General features: G+C 46.3%; 1 protein-coding gene across 1 annotated transcript; it reads left to right on the plus strand.

Annotated features, from left to right (window-relative positions):
• Positions 1–4,388: 4,388 nt before the first annotated feature.
• On the plus strand, positions 4,389–6,682 carry LOC119404566 (progestin and adipoQ receptor family member 3). The gene has a single exon (XM_049418928.1). It carries the CDS (start codon positions 4,808–4,810, stop codon positions 5,768–5,770), a length of 963 nt encoding a protein of 320 aa, XP_049274885.1. The 5' UTR covers positions 4,389–4,807; the 3' UTR covers positions 5,771–6,682.
• The last annotated feature ends 13,459 nt before the right edge of the window (positions 6,683–20,141 follow it).

A 20,141-nucleotide genomic window follows, 5' to 3' on the forward strand; every position in this document is an offset into this window, starting at 1 on the left:
CGGAGGAATACAGCGAAAGCCGCGCTTATGATATGCACATCATCGCACCGTAGCGTGCAGTTCATTTTGGTGAAGCTGACATCTGTACTCTAACGTGAATGTCGACGTTACCTCGGACGATAGAATACCCTTTGGGCGCCAGTGTAGTCGACCTGCCTGGTAAGCCCACGATAAACTACTCAAAGGGCACAAAGACGTCGGTCAAACTCGCAACGCCTGGCTCAAAGCAATAAAGAAAAATGCGGTATAGGCCGCTAATCGCCTACTGCTTGACATATCGACTCCCACAATGTGGGATATCTGCCGGAATTTTCTTCCTTTGTATGTCTTTTTCAAAAGTCTGCAGACTTCAGCGAAGTAGCCACCTGTAAGGCAATATACGCTCGCCTTTTTTAAGGTTAGTGTCTGATAAGGAACGTGGCTTTGAATTTGCGTAAAAAAACTCCGGGTCGTCAAAATTTAATTGCTTGTACACTTGCATATATCTGCTTTTTTTTTTCTGTTTTGGTTCCTTCTTGCAGGATGCATTCTTAGCAATCTCACATCGCTGCTCTCATTTAGCGCTATCTTTGATGCTTAAAAAAATTACTATAAAGAAAAAAGCAAGTTATCAAGCTAGCATAGCCCGTCACTTGTGCATGCTTCTCATATCTGCATGCTAAAGTATTGGGGAGCATGGTATTAAGGAAGAAAATTGGTCTGACTGTATTGAGTTCACACTGCGTTTCAATTCTTAGAATTGAAGAACACACAAGCGGCTAGGACTGGTACCCAACCTGCTATAACTCCTATAGCCCCTCACTACTATCCTGTCCCTACAATCAATCTGTTTTTCCAACTTATTTGTCTTAATTCAAAGCATATAGCAGTAACTATGTAATTATGGCGCAGTTTTTCCCATGTGAGAGAGCGGTGCTCCGCTATGGTATCCAACACTGAGCAGCGCCTTGCCAGATAGGGCACGCGATGGCTAGCGCAAAATCTCGATGGCCGCAATGCATAGAATCTCGGCCTCTCATCAGCATGTACAAAGTGAACTTGGCTAAATACAGCTACTGCTCGGATGTGTTATCTGCTAAGAGAACCGGTTTTTGTCGTAACACCACCATCGCTCCTCACTGCTTCTGCTCGTGTGCATTCTAAACTTTCGTGCATGCGACCGGCAGGAAACTTCAGACCATGCAAGTCCAGGGTGTCGGAACGAAGTTTTGTTTCGTTTTGGTTTTAGTTTCGTTCCACTGAAAGCAGTTCCGTTCTTTTTCTGTTCCGAAACGAAAAAAAAAAAAAATAGCGCGGCTTGCACTATATATAGTGCAAGCCGCGCTAATTTTTTTTTTTTTTTTTTTTTTGCGCGACCTATAAGTCGCGCAAGATGGGTCACAGCAGAGCTGCTGGGCTCGTTTCAGCTTCTCTTGTAAACAATCTGTACAGAATGCTTGGGTGGTCTTCGAGCCCGGGCCGGTTAATGATAATGATTATTTGTCTACGACACATGACAAACCTCGACCTATAACAGCTTTGCTGTAAAAAGAAATGTTCCGTAAGGGTTAGTGCCTATCGCCAGGCTTAACCGTTCGGCTCCTCAGGACCTTAATAAAGTTCTTTGACTGACAAACCTCGACCTATAACAGCTTTGCTGTAAAAAGAAAGGTTCCGTAAGGGTTAGTGCCTATCGCCAGGCTTAACCGTTCGGCTCCTCAGGACCTTAATAACGTTCTTTGACCGACCGACCGACCGTAACGGTTCGTAATGGTTTTAATTTGCATACAAAAAATTTGAAATTAATGTGACGCTAAAATATATAAAATATGGTGTTCATTTTTTTCTCTAAAGTGAATTACGAGTTTTCTGAGCAGGCTGAATGTCTTGCGTCAAAGAAGTGAGCTTGATTTTAGAAGCAGCGCGCGATCGAGTGACATGTGCGAACACTATTCTGATAAAACAAACTTCAGCGCCAAGAATGCCCTCTCCACGCTGACCTGTGTGGCTGGCACACCAAGGACCACTTGCGTTAATGTATACAGCTCCGGTTGCATACTCTTTTCGTTGTTCCCAAAATTTCAACACATCTTTAATTTAGAATCCCTGTCTAAGATATGCATTAATGCTCACGTTGCATGACCTTGGATGTTCCGTATTGCCATATTTGCCCTTGCACCGAACACTTACAAAAGACATTTCGGTTTCAATCTGAAACGAAATAATAGATAACATTTCGGTTACGTTTTTGTTCCGGTCAAAAATATCAGTTTTTTTTTTTTTTTCGTTCAGTTCCGACACACTGCATGCAACTTCGTTTAGTGCAAGTGGCTAGTGACCATCGAGTGCCAAGCTCTTGTCAGTGCGAAAGAGCACACTGGCATAGGTATCAGATGTTTCCCGTTGATCTTGGCCTACTCGTTTCAGTTGCTTTGGAAATGGACAGCTTTGGCACTGGCTTATCGGACGCAGATGTTGATTCTTTTTGTTGTTGTTCGGTTGGTATATCTTGCGAAATGCGTGTTGGAAGCTGAGCTATTCTGCAGATCATTTTTCCAAAAGTCTGCAACACATATGCATCTCTTCGGAATCTGTACGCGGTCCAGTACTTTCTGCCAGATTTGATGGCCTTATGGTCCTGCCTGTGATTCGTTGGCTTATTTTTGCCTCAGATATCTGTAATATAAAGGCTTAGCATCGGGCCGCCCAAGCGGCTTGCGTACGCAAGCTCTCGCATTCCTTCGTATTCCCCTCGGGTGCAGCTAGCGAACAGAAGAAATCGGGCAGAGCACAAAAGAACGCGAGGGCGCGGGGACCCAACAGCTAGGGTTCCCCGGCACTAAAGCTCTCTAATGTGTGGCAGATCACCTTTGCATAAAAAAGAATGCAAGATGGACTAAGTCTCATGAAAGGAAAAAAAGAACTACCAGCCGTACGTGACCCGAATCTACAAAGGCAACCTATAGGGATTTCTCAGAAAGATTGATTGACAAAAAATTCGTCCTTCGCTGCGGTCTGCTCTACTCCTGGTTAGCTCGGGCGGTAGAGCGAACGCCCAAGATTGTGGTTCCATGCTCGGTGCCATTTTCAGTATATTCGAGCTTTTATGGCTTTTGATCATATTTTCATGAATAAACGATGGTCATTTCTCTTTGCGGATAACGGACACGTACCACGGGTCGTGTAGCTTGGCGGCGAGCTGTTCGCTGTGAGAGAGGAAGGCGGTGTCGGACTTGACCTTATAGATACGATGTGTACTCGCGCTCCCACAAGCGTATTGACGACCTATCTGTGAAGACTGATAGAAACTGGGTAGTAATCTACCAATACGGCTCTACCAAGAGCGGTCAACTAAGATGAGGTGCGTCCATGTACTGCGTGTGGGTATCAGGGGCGTAGGCAGAAATTTTTTTCGGGAGGGGGGTGGGGGCGCCTCCTTGATATGAAGTTGGGGCCGGGCCCACCCCCTGGCTAGGCCATGGTGGGTATAGCATAATCGCCAGTCACGAGAAGGAACATGGGATACTCTCGCCCCTCCCCACGGGCTGCCAACCTTAATTAACTTGCATTTTGTTTCGTACTTGCATAACATACTGCTGGAGTAAACCATGTGTAATCAATGACCTTCCATAAGGAATGAAGTCAATAGACAATGTGCACAGCTAGTTCGGCTTCCGCGCACATGTCCTATTCCGCGCACATCCTTGAATGTAGTGCCCTGGTTTGAAGGGCGTTCTAGCGATGTTTGCGCGCCGAATACGAAATGGAACGCTTTCTGTGTCACATGATCTTGATACACGCTGATTTTATAGTTATTCATATAGTAACAAACTTAAGTGATTGTCGAGTCGTACGCTGCAGGGCAACAAAACGTCGCGCACGTTTGCAGGTTGTGGCAATGACGATGTGGTTGTGTACGCGTTAAAGGAATAGGAGGAGAATGGGTGAGGGCATTCCATGCTACCGCTTTCGCTGGCCGGTCAACCTTTTGTAAATTGTAGACAAGGTTTGGACAGTCAGGCTGAGGCAGTATCTTATAGAAAACTGGCTCGACGGGGACGACCGCCGAAGTGACGTGTTGCAGCCAGAAAGGTCACGTGCTCTTTCAGGAAAATGTGGCCTGTGATTATTGCGCTTCCCGAATTTAACGCGCAGATGCGGGTTAAATAGCATGATCAAATGAACCAAGTGAAAATGAGCCATGGCCATTCTTCGGCAGTTCCGGCGTCCTGAGGGCAAGTGATACCTTCTTATCCGGTGAGCCATCTTTCAAGTACGAATATGAAAAATCCTTGATATGGTATGCTGATTACTATATTGGCGTCAGCTCATCGCCGTAATCGTTGATCCGTTCGCGTCAGCGGTGACGGTGGTATAATACAGCGATAGCGAACTCGCGCGCCTACCGACTTGCCTCCTCCCCTGACCGACATTGACCACGATTAGCCCGATTCCGTTCGGTAAGCCGCGGGCGCTTCCGCCTTCGCGTAGAGGTCGGCGAAACCACCGGAAGCTCCGTCCGGCCTCCCGCAAAGCGGCAAATCTCGGTTTCATCGCCCGCGAGCATTCCGTGCTTTAGAGCTGATGCAAAGAGACCATCTCGGGCTTCGCGCTTATCGACGGCAAAACCGGAAAGCCCTCTCAGAGGTCGGCCCCTACGCGGCCGGCCGTCCCGAAGCGCGTCGTCGTCGTCGTCACGGTGGCTCACTTGACGCAACCTCTGACGTCACAACCGCGGCGCGGCGCTCCGGTCGAGACGTTGAAAAACCGGCCATCGCCCGCTACCAGGTCGTCAGAGAAGCGAGCGCGCCAATCTCGAAAACAAGCCATGTGCGAACACAAGGGGGATCACCAGTGCGTTGCCATTTCGGCCGAGACCGTCAAGTCGGTCTGGAAAAGGGCGCTCGACTTGTTTTCGACTCGCGGAGACAAAGCTGCCGATGAACAACTGCGCTCGTACGATGAGGCGCCGGAGTTCCTCCGCCAGAATCCGTTCATCCTGAAGGGCTACCGCTGCAACTTGGCGCTTCGCCGGTGCGCCCGCTCCGCCTTCGAGTGGAACAACGAGACGCTCAACATTTGGACGCACCTGTCGGGTTTCTTCATCATGCTGGCTCTGTTCGTGCACGACCTCGTCTATCGCCTGGACGAGGTGTCCCCTTCGGCGGTGGACCGGGCCTTCTGCGTCGCCATTTGCCTGGCGTACATGACTACCCTTCTGCTGTCCGTGGTGTACCACACGTTCAACTGCCACTCGGAGCAATGTTACCAGCGGCTACTCAAGTGGGACGTGCTCGGCGTGGCGCTCAGTCTGAGCATGACGTTCCTCTCCGGCGTCCACTTCGCCTTCAGCTGCAGGCCGTGGCTCGAGCTGGCCTACGGTAGCGTAGAGCTGCTCCTCGTCGCCATCGTGCTGGTGCTCAACTTCGCGCCCCGCTTCGCCGGCCGTGAGGACGTGGAACCCGCGCGGCTCTTGGTGCTCAGCTCTCTGGTGCTCTTCGGCCTGGCGCCCACCGCTCACTGGTTCGCCCTCAACGGCGGTCTCGAGGCTCCCATCGTCCGCCTGCTCCTTCCGCGCATCGCGGTGCTCTTCGGCCTCATTGGGATGGCGTTCGCCGTGTACCGCTTCCGGATCCCCGAGTGCCTCTGGCCCGGCCGCGTCGACTACGTCTTCTCGAGTCACCAGATCTGGCACGTCATCGTGTTCCTGTCTCTAGTGTGGTGGCACGAGACCGGATTCGTCTATTTCCACTTCATGAGCGGCGGACAGCAGTGCGCCGTGCCCGCGTGATGTTTCTCCGGTTGCGAAAACGTTCGCGGTCTCCGAGTCGTCGCGTCCTTGCGGACGGCACGGTGCAGGGCATACCGAGAAACTTTCTTCACCGCATGAATTTTTTCGGCTGTATGTCTCGTGAAACATAGGCGCGTACTCAACCAGAGCACGCGCTGGATGTTTGTGTGTATCGATAGCGAGTCAACTGATACGGCTGCCATTTGGACTTTTAGATGAGCGCTCACGACGGCGACGCGTATAGCATGCTCGCCTGCGCGTCTTCACGAGCGCACAACGTGTCGTGTACACTTTATTGTCACTTCCGTGCACACTTCACCAAAGTGCAGTGACTGAGTGGCAGTGCGAACGTGTAAGACTTCTTTCAGTCGCATGCCGTTCGTTTCTTTAGGCCATGGATCTCAACGTTGCCTGTGTACTTTGCGGGCGTAGTCAGTTCCTATGAATTTGTATAGATACAGCTGTGAGCCAAGCGCTGAAGTAGGTACTATACAACGTACCTAGAAAACGAGGACATGGACCAACTGATGCAAAGAAGTTGGTCCATTAGCAACGGCCGTCCCGGAAAGGTTCTGGTCATCAGTGACTTGGTAACATTTTTTTTTTACTTTGTTCGTTAATGATGCTGGCATCTTAGCGAACTTGTGGCGTGCTTTCCAATGCACCGCTGATAATGCATTAAGCGTTGCGTACTTTCGTCAAAAAGTATCGTATACGTTTCCGACACCGATTTAAACGCGTTGCATAAGTTGCAAAACCTCTGCGTAACTTTTCTGGGTGACTTGGTCCTGCGAAAATTTTTTCGCTTTGTACGATAGCAAAGAATGCAGTGCTGAGATCGTGTTCGTGTGGCACGAATGCGTTTAATCACTGATGACGGCATCGCCTGTCTTTTTGCTGTTGAAACAGGAAAGCATCTCTTGAAACAACATGCCTACATGTCCACAAGGAAAAAAGAAAAGTGTGATCTACGCAACGCACATAAGTTGGTGTGTGAGTTTGAATAAACTTCATCAGCACCGATATTCTGTGTTTGTCCACCCTTGTTTTCATCTAAGCGAAAAAACTTCCTTGAACGCCGCCGTCGCAGACTCCCGTCAAGCGCTGGCGGCGCTCGCTTGTACGACGCGCGGCTTTCCACATATACGTTTTCCTGCAGTGTGGGAATTTACGGTGACGCTTGGGCAAGCCTTGGCCGACGCTGACGCTATGCAACAGCGCGCGGATCAAGGCCGTTCACTTGCATGCGAAGGCTACCAAGGGCGCCTGCGTAATACTCGCTAACAAGGCTGCAGCCTTCGCCTGCTCTTATCTTTCCGGGATGCATTTATGTTCCAATAAACGCTCATATCAACTTCGTAAGTCTCCGCCTAAAACGCCTAGTGCGTGCTGTTTCCAACACGCCTCAATCATCCGCAGTCAGAAAGCTAGACCAACACTCGGGCTATGCAGCACGATGACGACGTATCAACCGTGCGCATAGTTGATAGATAGCGGGATTAGTGGGTAATCACGCATACATACATCCTTCCTCTCATACCCTGTATGCGTATGCGTGCTGTTGTATGCGTTTGCCGCATGCAGCAGTACACTCATACATGCCCCCCCCCCCTCACTAGCACATGCATACAAGCAGAATACCGCGTACTAGCAGTGGTCCCGTGGTAGTGGCGTCCGCGACCAATGCGGCAGGTACTAGGTTCGATTCCCACTGCCGCCGGGCACCCACCAGTTTTTTTTTTCAATGGGGAGACAAGTATCGCGAACTGGCGCTCGGCATTGTGGGTACTCATTTCTCAAGAAGATGGCCTCTCCTTTAGTCATCTTCTTTCGCTTCCCTTTGCCCTCCAACCAGTGACGCTGAGCCGTGCTCCCTTATGGGCTGCAGAAATAAGCGCCTCTATTATCATCAAACCGCTACTACATGTAAACTATCTTTATGTCCTGATTGACAATGCAACATTGTGAAGCAAACGCGAAGTGCCGCCCAGGCGCGTGAAGAAAGCGCTCCGTGTAGCTCACGAACGGTGCGACGTTCGCGAATACGCGTGTCATTACACTAGAAGGAAAAATTCCACGCTCTGAATGCAGCGTTTCACACGCTTTGCCTGAGCGAAGTAGGGCGCATCCAGCAACGACCCGTGGCCTGCGATGCCAAGCGCTCGAAACTAAAACATGCGTGGCGCGGAGTTTAAAGGACCACTAAAGTGAAACACCAAATTATGTTTAGACTGATAACTTATTCTTGGACAAATACAAAACCGTTAACTTCCCATCACCTAAGCGAACACAGACACTGCACAGTATACGAAAAAAATACACAACGTTGAGCGCAACGTCGTGTGTCCTGTATATTTTTTCCTACTGTGCAGGGTCTGTGTTCACTTAGCGCACCTTTAAAGATGAATGAACACCAACTAGCCCACCTCGTAGCTCTACTAAATCATAGGCTCGTTATTATGAGATAAAGTGGTCGAGTTTCTATTTTCTTTAATTTCAAGTCGAACCAGCACCTGGATGTCAGTGTGTGGTCGCGGATTCCAGAATTTGTTATAACTATAATTTGCTGTAGCTTTATTTTAGCTGTGTTTACCTTATAAAATTTCCTCAAGTTTACTATGTTAAGTCTATGGCTCCATTAGATCACAATGGAATTCACTTTTACCATAAAGAACTATCTATTATAGGCAGGGGCGTAGGCAGAAATTTTTTTCAGGGGTGGGGGGCATCACCTTGATCTTAAGTGGGGGCCGGGAAGGCAGATGTGGTCGAATGTCATTTTGTGCTATGTGTGGCATAGCAAAAAAAAAAAAAAATTTCGTGTTGGAGCGGGGGGGGGGGGAGTCTTCGCCTTGCCAAGCCGCACCGTTTAATAATGAGCCAACTGCAGCCTGCCAACATGCGTTACGCACGTTGCAGTTTGTCAACTTAAACCGGTCGGTGCTCAAGGTGTATCCGCTTATTAGAATTATTACTTGGCAGTGTCGAGCAACAAGCACGACGTGAAAGGACTTAGCGTAAAGACAGAAATCTTGCAAATGGTTCTGTAGCGTCACAATATATGACGTCGTTAAAAAAGTAACTAGTCAGTTTCGTATAGCTCGATCATGTTCACGGATAACTTTCTTGTAGTGCCGAAATTATGATCTACTGTACGATCTATTATAATATTTGTATCACTCAAACATGTCTGTTGCCTTGTGTTAACTACTCCAGTAGTCATTTCATGTACCAGCCAATATGTAGAGTTATACAGTTCATCTTGGAATTGGAACAAAAAGAAAACTTTCTGACGTCTCGACATATATACACTTGCATTGCCAACCCACAGTCGCTGTGAATCGCACAACTGATTTCGAGAATTTATTCGTTAACGAACAAGAAACTCACAGACTGGTCCCTTATGCATTCGCTTGAGACGACTGGAAGGCGAAAGCCATCTTCTTTTTCTTCTCAGCCGATGCATTGATCCTCTCCCGCCTCCGAAAGCTTTTTGCACCTAACGTGGTTTTGCACAGCCTCCGGGATCGGAGGCATTGCAAGCTATCTGCACCTCACGTGTCTTCGGGATCGTTCCACCACGACCGAGCGACGATGTACCATAAGACGTCACGTTATGTAACGTCACAGTGACGTCGCGTTGACGTCATGATCGAATCATCATGACGTCTCAAATTTGGTGATCTGTGACGTCATGATTCCGTCATAGGGTGACGCCATTACGTGATGATTTTTTGCATCACTCGTGTTGACGCCGACGTCGGTCACTTTCTGTGTTTCATGAGGCACCTAAGGCTTTCGCCTTAAAAAACTTACAAAGTTCCTTATGCATCCGCCTCAGTCGACTCAAAGGCGAAAGCCATCTTCTTCTTTTTCTTCTAAGTCGATTTATTGAACCTCCCGTGCCCCCTCCGGAGACTTTCTACAACTAACGTGGTTTTGAAATGCCTCTCGGAGGCATTGTAAGCTTTCTGTACCTCACCTTGTTTTGCACTGCCTCCGGGATCGGCCCACCTTTGACCAAACAATGATGTCATGTCATGACGTCACCAAGTGACGCCACGTTATGTGACGTCACAAAATTTGGTGATTTGTGACGTCACAGTGACGTCATCACGAGATGACTTCTTGCATCACTCGTGTTGACGCCGCCGACGGGAGACGTCAGTCAATTTTCGCGTTTAATGAGGCATCTAAGGCTTTCGTCCGAATAATAATAACAAAAGGAACAAAGCACCAGACTCCCAGATGATGAAGATATTAAAAAGGGTCATCGCCCGAATGTTTTGAGAAAGGAGGCCAGCGTTACCCACAGAGCGACACTTTCACTGACTCGCTTGCGCGGCCTGAAGACCTCAAATTTCGGCGAGAGCAAAAGCCCAAGTCAACTGCTAACAAAAGGTTATGCGCTGACACGCTTCATTACGCGGCGGCAGATAGCGTGTAGGAAAAGGAAATCTTGCGCAATAAAAAAACGAAAACGATGTCCGGAAATACGCCGGACACCGAAGTGCTTCCGGAACGTTCAGACAAGCTTACCTCAAATTTGAACAAAAGTAGTAAATACTGCGAAGTTGTAGTAAACGCATAATGCACTACCGAGGTTAATAGCGATCGCGATAACGCAGCCGAAAAAAAAAAAAGAAAGAATAAAAGAAGGGGCAGCACGGGTAGTGCGGGGTAAGAAAAGTTTGGACGAAATAGCGAGCGTTTTCTTTTAACTAGGTTTTTTGAAGATATGTGGCGATTAAATAGAGTTGAAGCGCGATATCTCTACAGGGAAACAACAAAAGTAGGATGGAACAACCGACATGATAGCAATGTCCGAAGACACACGGAACCACGTGTATACATGCCTACGTGCCAAGATAGGCGAATTTCTACATCGTTGCGGTTATAACTGGCCGGCTGTCATACCTACTTCCGAATATTAAAAAAAAGGGCCTTCACTCTTTCACGGATTAGGTCATCAATGACCGTGATACGAATGAGCGTGTTCGCGAAATATAATGCATGTCCACGTACACGTCATAAATTTAATAAATGGAACGTTTAGGTGTGCCGCAGGGGCATAGGCAGAAATTTGTTTCGGGGAAGGGGGTACGTGCTCGGTGTGCAACGCCCTGGCTACGCAACTGTTGTGCCAAACTCTGTTCACCAGTTGAACAGCAGCGCGACCATGTGGCGTAGCAAGGGGGCGGTATTCAGGTTCAAACCACGCGCCCCTCCACCCTTCCCCCTCACAATTTTCACATGTATGGGTGTACATATTTGCAAACATACAAACACACGCACGAAGAAGCATAAAGGGGGATCGGACTCTCCTCTCTCGCCGCAATAAATTTTGAGCTACGCCCCTGAGTGTGACGCCTTACGTCACAGTCCTTATGCTGTCACGAGGTACTGATTAAAGGGACACTAAAGTGAAACAATGAATCAGTTTAGACTGATACATTATACTCCGTTGTCGCTAATTTCACCATAATAGGTTTAATAATAGAAGAAAAAATCAAGGCCAAATGTTCATTTTTAAATTTAGCGCCGAAATCCCCGCACGTGACGTCACGGATTGCAAAGCTTTTTGTTTTTTCGTTTTTGGCGACATTGGTTTCACGAAATTTCCTGAAACTCGGTATGTTAATTCTCTGGCCCCCTCAGAGGACAATGTACTTCATATTTAGTGGTGAGGAACTACGTAGGCCCTAGTAGACGCCGTCAAAATCTATGACGTCACGGCGACTGGTGCGGGAACTTCGAAGTGGCGTCGCCACCCGAGTTTTCTTTTTGCGCGTTTTCTCGCTTACCAAGCGTCTTCTAGCGGAGTGCTGTTTTCGGTATTGCGAAACTGTTATTTACTAATGCGCTTACTAAAAATCGTTTTTCTACTTAGTGTCCCTTTATAAAGGGGCCGACAACCAAGTGTTGTGCACTTTCTTGTCCTTGTCTTTTTTGGGCTTCTGTTATACAAGAATGGACAATTTTTACAGTACCTGTTTTCTTTAGCGCAATGGAATGCTTAGCGGTCAGGCTGTCTAATCACGGAATGGTAACGCGGGAAACGCCGTCAAACATTTATGAACAAATTTTTCGATTTGCGGCGATTATGGAGTCGTATACACCCAACTAATTTTGAGCGCTAATTGTAGTATTGTAGTGTGCATGAAGGCATCTGAATATATATATATATATATATATATATATATATATATATATATATATATATATATATATATATATATATATATAGTTGAAGGAGTGGTTGCCTTTGGTTGCCGTATAAGTATAAGTATGAGAGGTGGCACTTCAAGAAAACTTCATTTATTACGTCGACGTTTCGGTCAGAGCCTGACCTTTCTCAAGACTTGAGAAAGGTCAGGCTCTGACCGAAACGTCGACGTAATAAATGAAGTTTTCTTGAAGTGCCACCTCTCATACTTATACTTATACGGCAACCAAAGGCAACCACTCCTTCAACTATATATATATATATATATATATATATATATATATATATATATATATATATATATATATATATATATATATATATATGTATATATATATATATATATTCAGATGCCTTCATGCACACTACAATACTACAATTAGCGCTCAAAATTAGTTGGGTGTATACGACTCCATAATCGCCGCAAATCGAAAAATTTGTTCATAAATGTTTGACGGCTCTGACCGAAACGTCGACGTAATAAATGAAGTTTTCTTGAAGTGCCACCTCTCATACTTATATATATATATATATATATATATATATATACGTACACCAAATGTAATGACTCCATAATCCAGCTTCAAGGATCTGCCGCTAGGCTGCGCGACAAACCAGTTTATTGTGACTTTTAAACGCGATTTAACAATATAAATCCCACTCAGTTCGCGAAAAGGATGCTGGAATCTGTCACTGTAATTCACTGTCTTTTCATTTCCACCAGAATCTAATCGCACGTTCTGGCCAGTTGTCGGTCTCTTTAAGTTACTCTGACGTTCTCAGCCGCTTAAATTGCCCTTCCCCTCACCCGACCCACCCTCTACCAAGCTACGATAAGCCATGTGATGACGTCACGATGACGTAATTTTGGCACCGTTAGTAGTGTCAACGACGCGCGCCGGATTTTTAAGACTCATAGACATATACATATAGTATTTCGCAGTTAGAACTAATAGATGCATATATGCAAGATTAAACGGATTTTCCCGAACGTAAATTAACGAGTATTATATGAGGTAATCGGTGCGCTTTAATTTTTATTCAAACAATTTATTTTACCAACCAACAAACCAACGGCGTTGACCTTCTGCCGTAGCGTCCAGAAGAGGAGCGAAGCAACTATTTAAGAAAACTTTCTTTCTTTTTCTCTTTTTACTGCCTAATATTCATGGCGAGCGCGTGGTCGCATATGAAACTCCATGATTTGCCGGCACTGCATGCCATTGGAAGCAGGGGGGCGGCGTGACATGCATTATGTAAACAAGCCGCACCCCCAGGTGGATGTTCATCGCATCATATCTAAAGTATGCTATTCGTGCCAAACATTATTATTTTTCTTCTTCTGCTGTCTGATCTTCACGCCATTTCGACCATTTATCGCGGTCGTACGCAAAGGCTCCGCAATCGCTGACACACAAGGACAGAAAGTCGCTAAAGCTCTGCACTCGGTCGTATTCCTTCGACCACTTAATTTTTATTTAGAACGATGCAAAATGGTTTATTTGCGAGCTGAAAAACGCAAGTCAATATCTATATTGAAATTAATATGTTCAATGGAAGGTGCGTCGATCATCACTGATCATTCTACAGCGCCATGACTGCAATGCAAGCCTAAGTTCTTCTGTGCGCCGTTTAAAAATAAATGAATAACATTTTGCGACTGCACTACAACCTCAGCACTGTTCATATGGACTCCTTGAGCGCGCTTAAAGGGACACTAAAAGCTAATAACAATTTATGTCAGAGTGAAAGGTCAATGTGTGAGAACGTCTAAAACGTCAATAGTATCAACAGCAGTGCTCTGGTAATCGAGAAATTAAGGTAAACGTAGGACACTATGTGCGCCACGAGTGGGACATTTTGGAAGTGATCCCGATGACGTCAAAGAGTACCGAGTACAATTAACCATTACTAATCAAACTAGTTGCAATAAAAAAAGAACCTTCCGTACATCACAAGACGTTATAAAATGCTGCTTGTTCGTTTCTGTCGGATTCATGGAAAAAAGAACCTCTTGGCGCTACCACGGGGAACGGCGCGAGTGGTTCAAAAGTTCCGTTTTCGCCGAGCTGCCTGTCTCAGCGGTAGTTTCAGTATCGCGTACTGCTGCGTGTGCTTGGCTCTCGCTATTTTCGCCCTGTCGATACTCTACTTCTGCTGCTGCTGGCCAAGCTAAGCTCCGTTACAGTGAACTAGACAGTTTCGGAGTGGCCCGTGGCTGCGTCTTGGCAAGGTTGATGGCCGCTGTTGCGCAAGAAACCGTAGCTTCGGCGGCCAGGCAGTAAAGGCGGACAACGTTGGGCACGGCAACTGCTACGTCAGAAGGTCCATTCATGCAGGTGATTTGAAGTGCGCTAACACCTTGTGGACCGCTAAAACGCGATTTTCTTTCAAAATAAGGATTTCCTTGGCACGAAACAAGCACTACGACGTTTCTGCAACGATATTGCAACAATCAACGTCGACTTAATATTTGCCTTTAGTGTCCCTTTAAGTACGCAACGGCTAGCGGACGACGCTAGAACGCGAGGTCACCGACGCGCCACTAAAATAGCCTCCGCGACGGTCCGTCGGCGCGCGCAATCTCGGAGGCTACGCGCCGCTATGTAGGCTTCTGTCACTGTTCGCCAGGCGGCGAATCCATTCAATCTATGCACAGCTCAGTTTCGGTTTCGTGTCTCGTGCGTGTACTGTATTTACTTGTATGTAACGCGAGTTTTCTTTTTTTCAAGATTTTTGCTACCTAAAGTCGACCCTCGCGCTACAATCCAATTTTCTTCCTGGATGCAATGAAAAGTCACCCCTCGCGTTACAATCGGGATCGCATTACAAACGAGTAAATACGGTAAGTCGTCGTCATGTTGGAGTAATGTCACTTTTCGCGAAGGTGCAGGAAAGCATCAAGTTTTGGCACTCACTTGCTGTACGGTTTGGCGCGGAACGCTTTCCGCTTATCTACTGTGGCTAGGCTGAAATTTCGCAGCAAAATCAAATTTTATTATCTGAATATTGATACTTGCCTGATATTCGAGGTTTGCTTTAGCGTATGGTGCTTAGTCTGTGCCCCTCGCAGAAAGTAATGCCTAAAAACGTGTGACTTTCGGTATCATAGCTGGAGCAGCGCGACGTAACATAGCCTTTGAGATCTATTCCAAAGCGTTTAAGAGAAACATTGAGACAAAAGGTTCCTTTTTTGAGGAACCAGCAACGTTGGGAAGCAGGCAAGTAACACTAGTAAGTGTTACATCGAATGATGGAGTAATAAAATGCAATCTATGTGAAATTTACTAAGAACATAGACGTCGTTGTACACTGTTGTAGTAACCGTAGTTAGGGTGGCTAGAATGGGGAGGTGTGAAAAGCGGCCTCGGAAACCGGTCCCCAAAGTGCGCCGATGCCGCAAGGGTAGCTGTACGCAGGGGCGCGTGGCGTTGAGCAGACGATGTACACCGCAGCCTTGCTACCGTGCGACGAACATGGCTCGCGCTACTTTTTGCGTGCTACACTTTCCAACGCTAATCGTTTTTGCTTTTTGCTAAGCGAGTGCACTAATAAAGGGTTGACTTTATCTCCTACTTTCAAAAACAGCGTTCGTATGTATTATCATGTAGCAGGCTGCATACCGAGTAGCACAGAAAACACATTCGTACACGAAGCAAGTTTATTTTAACTGTGCAATGAAAAGTTTTCTACAGAACACAGGGCCTAACCCACTTGGCTTTCTTTTCTTCCTCCTTTTGGTTGACTCCTTTTAAAAAGACGTGCACCCGACTTACGCGATAAAAGCGTGCAACAGATCGCTTTAACGTAATGCTATACTCACTGCAGCTAACCTGTGACGTTTGCCCGATCTTTTGCCACATGTCTGCAACAGACTGCGAGTGGGCGAACTGTGCTAAAAAGTGGTCAGCTTGTCCTCAACCGACTAAATCATGTCGTACAGCGCGCCTGATGGATAAAGGAGTCCGCCATGGTCCTACTGCACGCGCCAGCAGGTTTAGGGTCCCATTGTCTTTGGTGATGAGGCAAGGTGCTTTGCAAGGTTCATTGATGCAAAGAATCTGCTTCCTTGTCACATAGCCCGCGATGTAATAGACAAGGCGGACATCACTTCTTCAGCTTCAGCTGTCGGTTTCGCACGAGCCCACTTCCAAAACAGCTCCTTTTTTCCCTCTTTTTTTTTTTCACGCCGGTGCTTGGAACAAGGATGCTTTTTCTGTGGACGACCTGTACCTGGGGCTGTGCGAACAGTCAATTTTGAACCGAATCGAATACTAATTGAGTATTATTCGAATAGTGTTCGAAAAAGGCAACAATTTTCAAAACAGTTCTGTATTTCAACAACCCAGGTGAAAATATTGCAACTGGAAACAACTGGCCCCAACTCGGACCAGTTCAACTGGTTTATGGTGGAATTCCCAACTGGGACCCACTGGCAACTGGTCCCAACTGGGAATTTGACCATAAACCACTTGACCCGGTCCCAGTTGGCACCCACTGAGAACTGGTCCCCACTGGGAATCCTGCCATAAACCACTTGATCTGGTCCCAGTTATTTCCAGTTGGCAGTGGGTCCCAGCGAAGGCCAGTGGCTCTTACTGAGATCTCAATAAGAGCCAGTTGCCCGTTGCAAATGGTGTCCCATTAGGAACTACTGTCTGAAGCTGGTCCCATTAAAAATAAACCTGATGTGGCTATTTAATTCCTGGGGCTCCAGTGCAAGATAAAAAAAAAAACAACCTTGGATACTCATCAAATGTTTATTTTACAAACATTACACAGCACTCAATTTTTTTTTTGTGTGTTTGGCAGCAATCCTGAATTTTTTCCGTGAAATTCACGTGCCCGTGACCAATGGGAGAGCGTTGCTGCAAAATAAGAGGTAACATATTTACATGCATGTCTCAGAATAGCCATATCAATTTATTATACACAGCAGACCAGCCTTCTAAAAATTCACACTACGAACACTATTCCAGAGATCATGCCGGATGTAATCCGATTTTTTTTAAGTCGCTTACCTCAGCGCCAAAAACATAAGAACTACGGGCAGTAAGGCGATCGAAAGCATCTTTGTTTCCACTCGAATGTATGTACCTACAGATGCAACAGGTTCGGGAATATCCATTTGCAGTGCAAAATACGGGCCCCTTTGCGCTTTCTTTAAAAGTCGCGGACGGAGCTACAAATTTGCACGAGTATACTTTATAGTTATTTAGCATGCCGTTAAAAATACTATTGCACGACACTCGTTTTTTGTGATGCTAAAACAAATGGCAGAAAATTAGCAAGCATTCCGCACAAACCTCTAAGCAAACTGCTCTGTAATATTACACAGCAGTGCCGAAAGAACTTGTTTACAATGCGGCGTTCCATCGTCTGAACACTCAAAACACTTTGCATTGCATTATATCAAGATGTTCTCTAGGATATTCAACAACTAGCACTCGAAGTATAAGTGATATATAGTTACCTCCAAACGGCTGCATCGCCGACAAGGCGCAGGCTTGCACAGCATTCCGCACACAATGGATCCACATATCCGTGTTGTCACAGGAAAAAACACTTGTCCGGCGTTCACCCATAAAGACTTCCAGAGATGAAACTGTCGGACACTAATTCGACAAAATCTAAATTACGCACGCCATGACTGCACGTTCCTTTTGAAAAACAGCACAACTAAGCACGCTTCCACGGAACACCACCACAGAACACTTCCACCACTCGGCAGCTAGCCCTCGTACACATGTGGTGTACGAAACTAGTATGGCTGTGTTTCTAAATTTTCTGCCTTAATTATAGAGCTTCTTTCTTCCAATAAATAGTGCGGAATTGGCATGAAATAATTCTTTTCAGTTTATTTTATGTGTAATCTTTATGTTTCATTACTTTACTGCTTCATTTGTTTGAGCGTATGAGATACGAAACTGATGTGACGGCTGTCGAGGCTGTTGGGGAGAGAGCAGAGAGAGTGTGGCGCGCGCGTGCGTTTGTGTCGGCAGCATGTCGGCGGCAGTCTCGCCTCCATGCTCGCAAGTGATAGCTCTCGGCTCTGCTCGATTTTTCTTTGTCGTACGTACGGAAGTAATCGCTGTGCTGCACACAAGCCAATCGAGCAGGCATGCTCTCAGTGAGACAACGGCAGTATTAACACCCCGACGTCAATCGGGCCCGCTTCGCCTGCGGGTATCCGCGATGGACGTAAAAAGATTGACAACAGCTGATGACAGCAGTACTGATGCTAAAGCAAGCGTACGTTTGAGTGCACTGTGTTGCGCATTTGCGCAACGGAATAATCGACGATAATACACGATTTTAAAAAATACATATCAGGTCAGGTAAGATTGTTTATATTATTGTAATGGGGTTAAAACAACGCGAAGAGGAGGATGGCGTCTAAACAAGAAAAGATAATTCATTCGCAAACCATGAGACGCTATTTTCTTATTCTCTCATCGTCCTATCATCTGTGTTCATAACGACCCCTTGCAATACTAGGCCAGTGATCAGGTACCCTTCTGTGAGTATGACACAAAAACTCTTGGATAAAACTCATTCGCTTAAGTCCAGCAATGCTACGTCGTATACATTCGAGTTCATTTTTTTTTCGTTCACTGTGAAGAATCGTACAACCAGAGTAACTGGTAGCACTTCGAGTTAGCGTACAATTGGGACCATTTGCTTCCAATATAACTGGATATAGTTTCCAACTGGGACCAGCTGCCTCCAGTTCAACTGGTCATGGTTCCCGTTGGTGGCCAGTTGAGTTGTAACTGGGACCAGCTGCTAACGGAACCAGTTGCAATTGGAATCAACTGGAACCAGTTGAGTTGTAACTGGGACCAGCTGCTAACTGGAACCAGTTGCAACTGGAATCAACTGGGACCAGTTGGTTTCCAACTGGGGCCAGTTGGCCTGCAACTGGGACCATTTGATCCCAGTTAACACCAGTTGAAACCAGTTGGATTCCCAGTTACACATTTTCACCTGGGAATATTTTATTTGAAACAAACAGTCACAAATATTAACAAAGGAACAATACGATTAACTTTAACCGGCAGAAAATGCCACAATTATGTAAACTGAGGTAAGCTCGTATAAGCAGTGACAGCCTACGCGATATTTTTAACTGTACGTTGATATGCAGCGGTTCCTTCAGAATTCAAGGCGGTACTTTGTAACCAACTTTTAAATAAAACTGAGACATAAAAATCAAACGATGATGAATCAACCTTAGGAACCTCATCATGCCATAGCAGATTGAGGACACTATCGCTCGACGACGCTAAAGTTTTAAATAGAAGCACCTTCATCTGTGATTAGTACGGTATCGATAGCCCCGTGAAAAATTCGGCTGCATGCATGTATCTTGGTAATCCAACAGTTAAAACAAGAAAAGTGCTGCCTCGATCTCGATGTTCCAATGTGTTGCAATTTTGGGGTTTTTCAGCCAGTTTAATTATTCAAAAAATATTCGGCATTTCGAATATGTGCTATTCGATTCGAGTACCGGATTGAATAGAACACCATTCGATTTGTTATTCGAGCTTTTCAAACTTTCACAGACCCTTTGTACCCAAAGTTTTCTTCTTCGCTTTATAGGGCATTATCCTCACAGCTCAAAAATCCATGATCCATGTACAATAAAAACCACGTGAAAGCTGAAAAAACGACGCCGCGCTGCCGAGCGCTAGGCTCCATTCGGGTAGGTAAAATGTACGTCAGCGGCGGCTGTCCCATGCAGCGCCCCTTGCACCAGCGCCCCTGGCGGCATCGGCGCGCAGAGGGGCCCCGTCTGGCAAGGGAAACACGCTGCGCTCAGCACACCTCCCCATTCTAGCCACCCTACCGTAGTATCCCATAGAATTTCACACTATGAAACTCTATGTAGTAACAGATCTCAAGGCACATGCTTTCATGCCTTGCAGTGGACCATGATGATGATGATGACGTCTGTGGTCGTATTCTTTTGCAGTTGGGATCCAAAGACACTATATCGCCATCAACGTTTCTAGAACTATAAACGTTGATCGCCATATCCCCCCCCCCGCCTCCCTTAGAAAAAAAGGGAGCGTAAGCTTCGGAATATATTCACAAAAAGAAAGAAAACAAGATGCATGCCATGGTGTTTTCGTCTATCGAGAG

The sequence above is a fragment of the Rhipicephalus sanguineus genome, chromosome 9, assembly GCF_013339695.2.
Source record: "Rhipicephalus sanguineus isolate Rsan-2018 chromosome 9, BIME_Rsan_1.4, whole genome shotgun sequence".
NCBI lineage: Eukaryota > Metazoa > Arthropoda > Arachnida > Ixodida > Ixodidae > Rhipicephalus > Rhipicephalus sanguineus.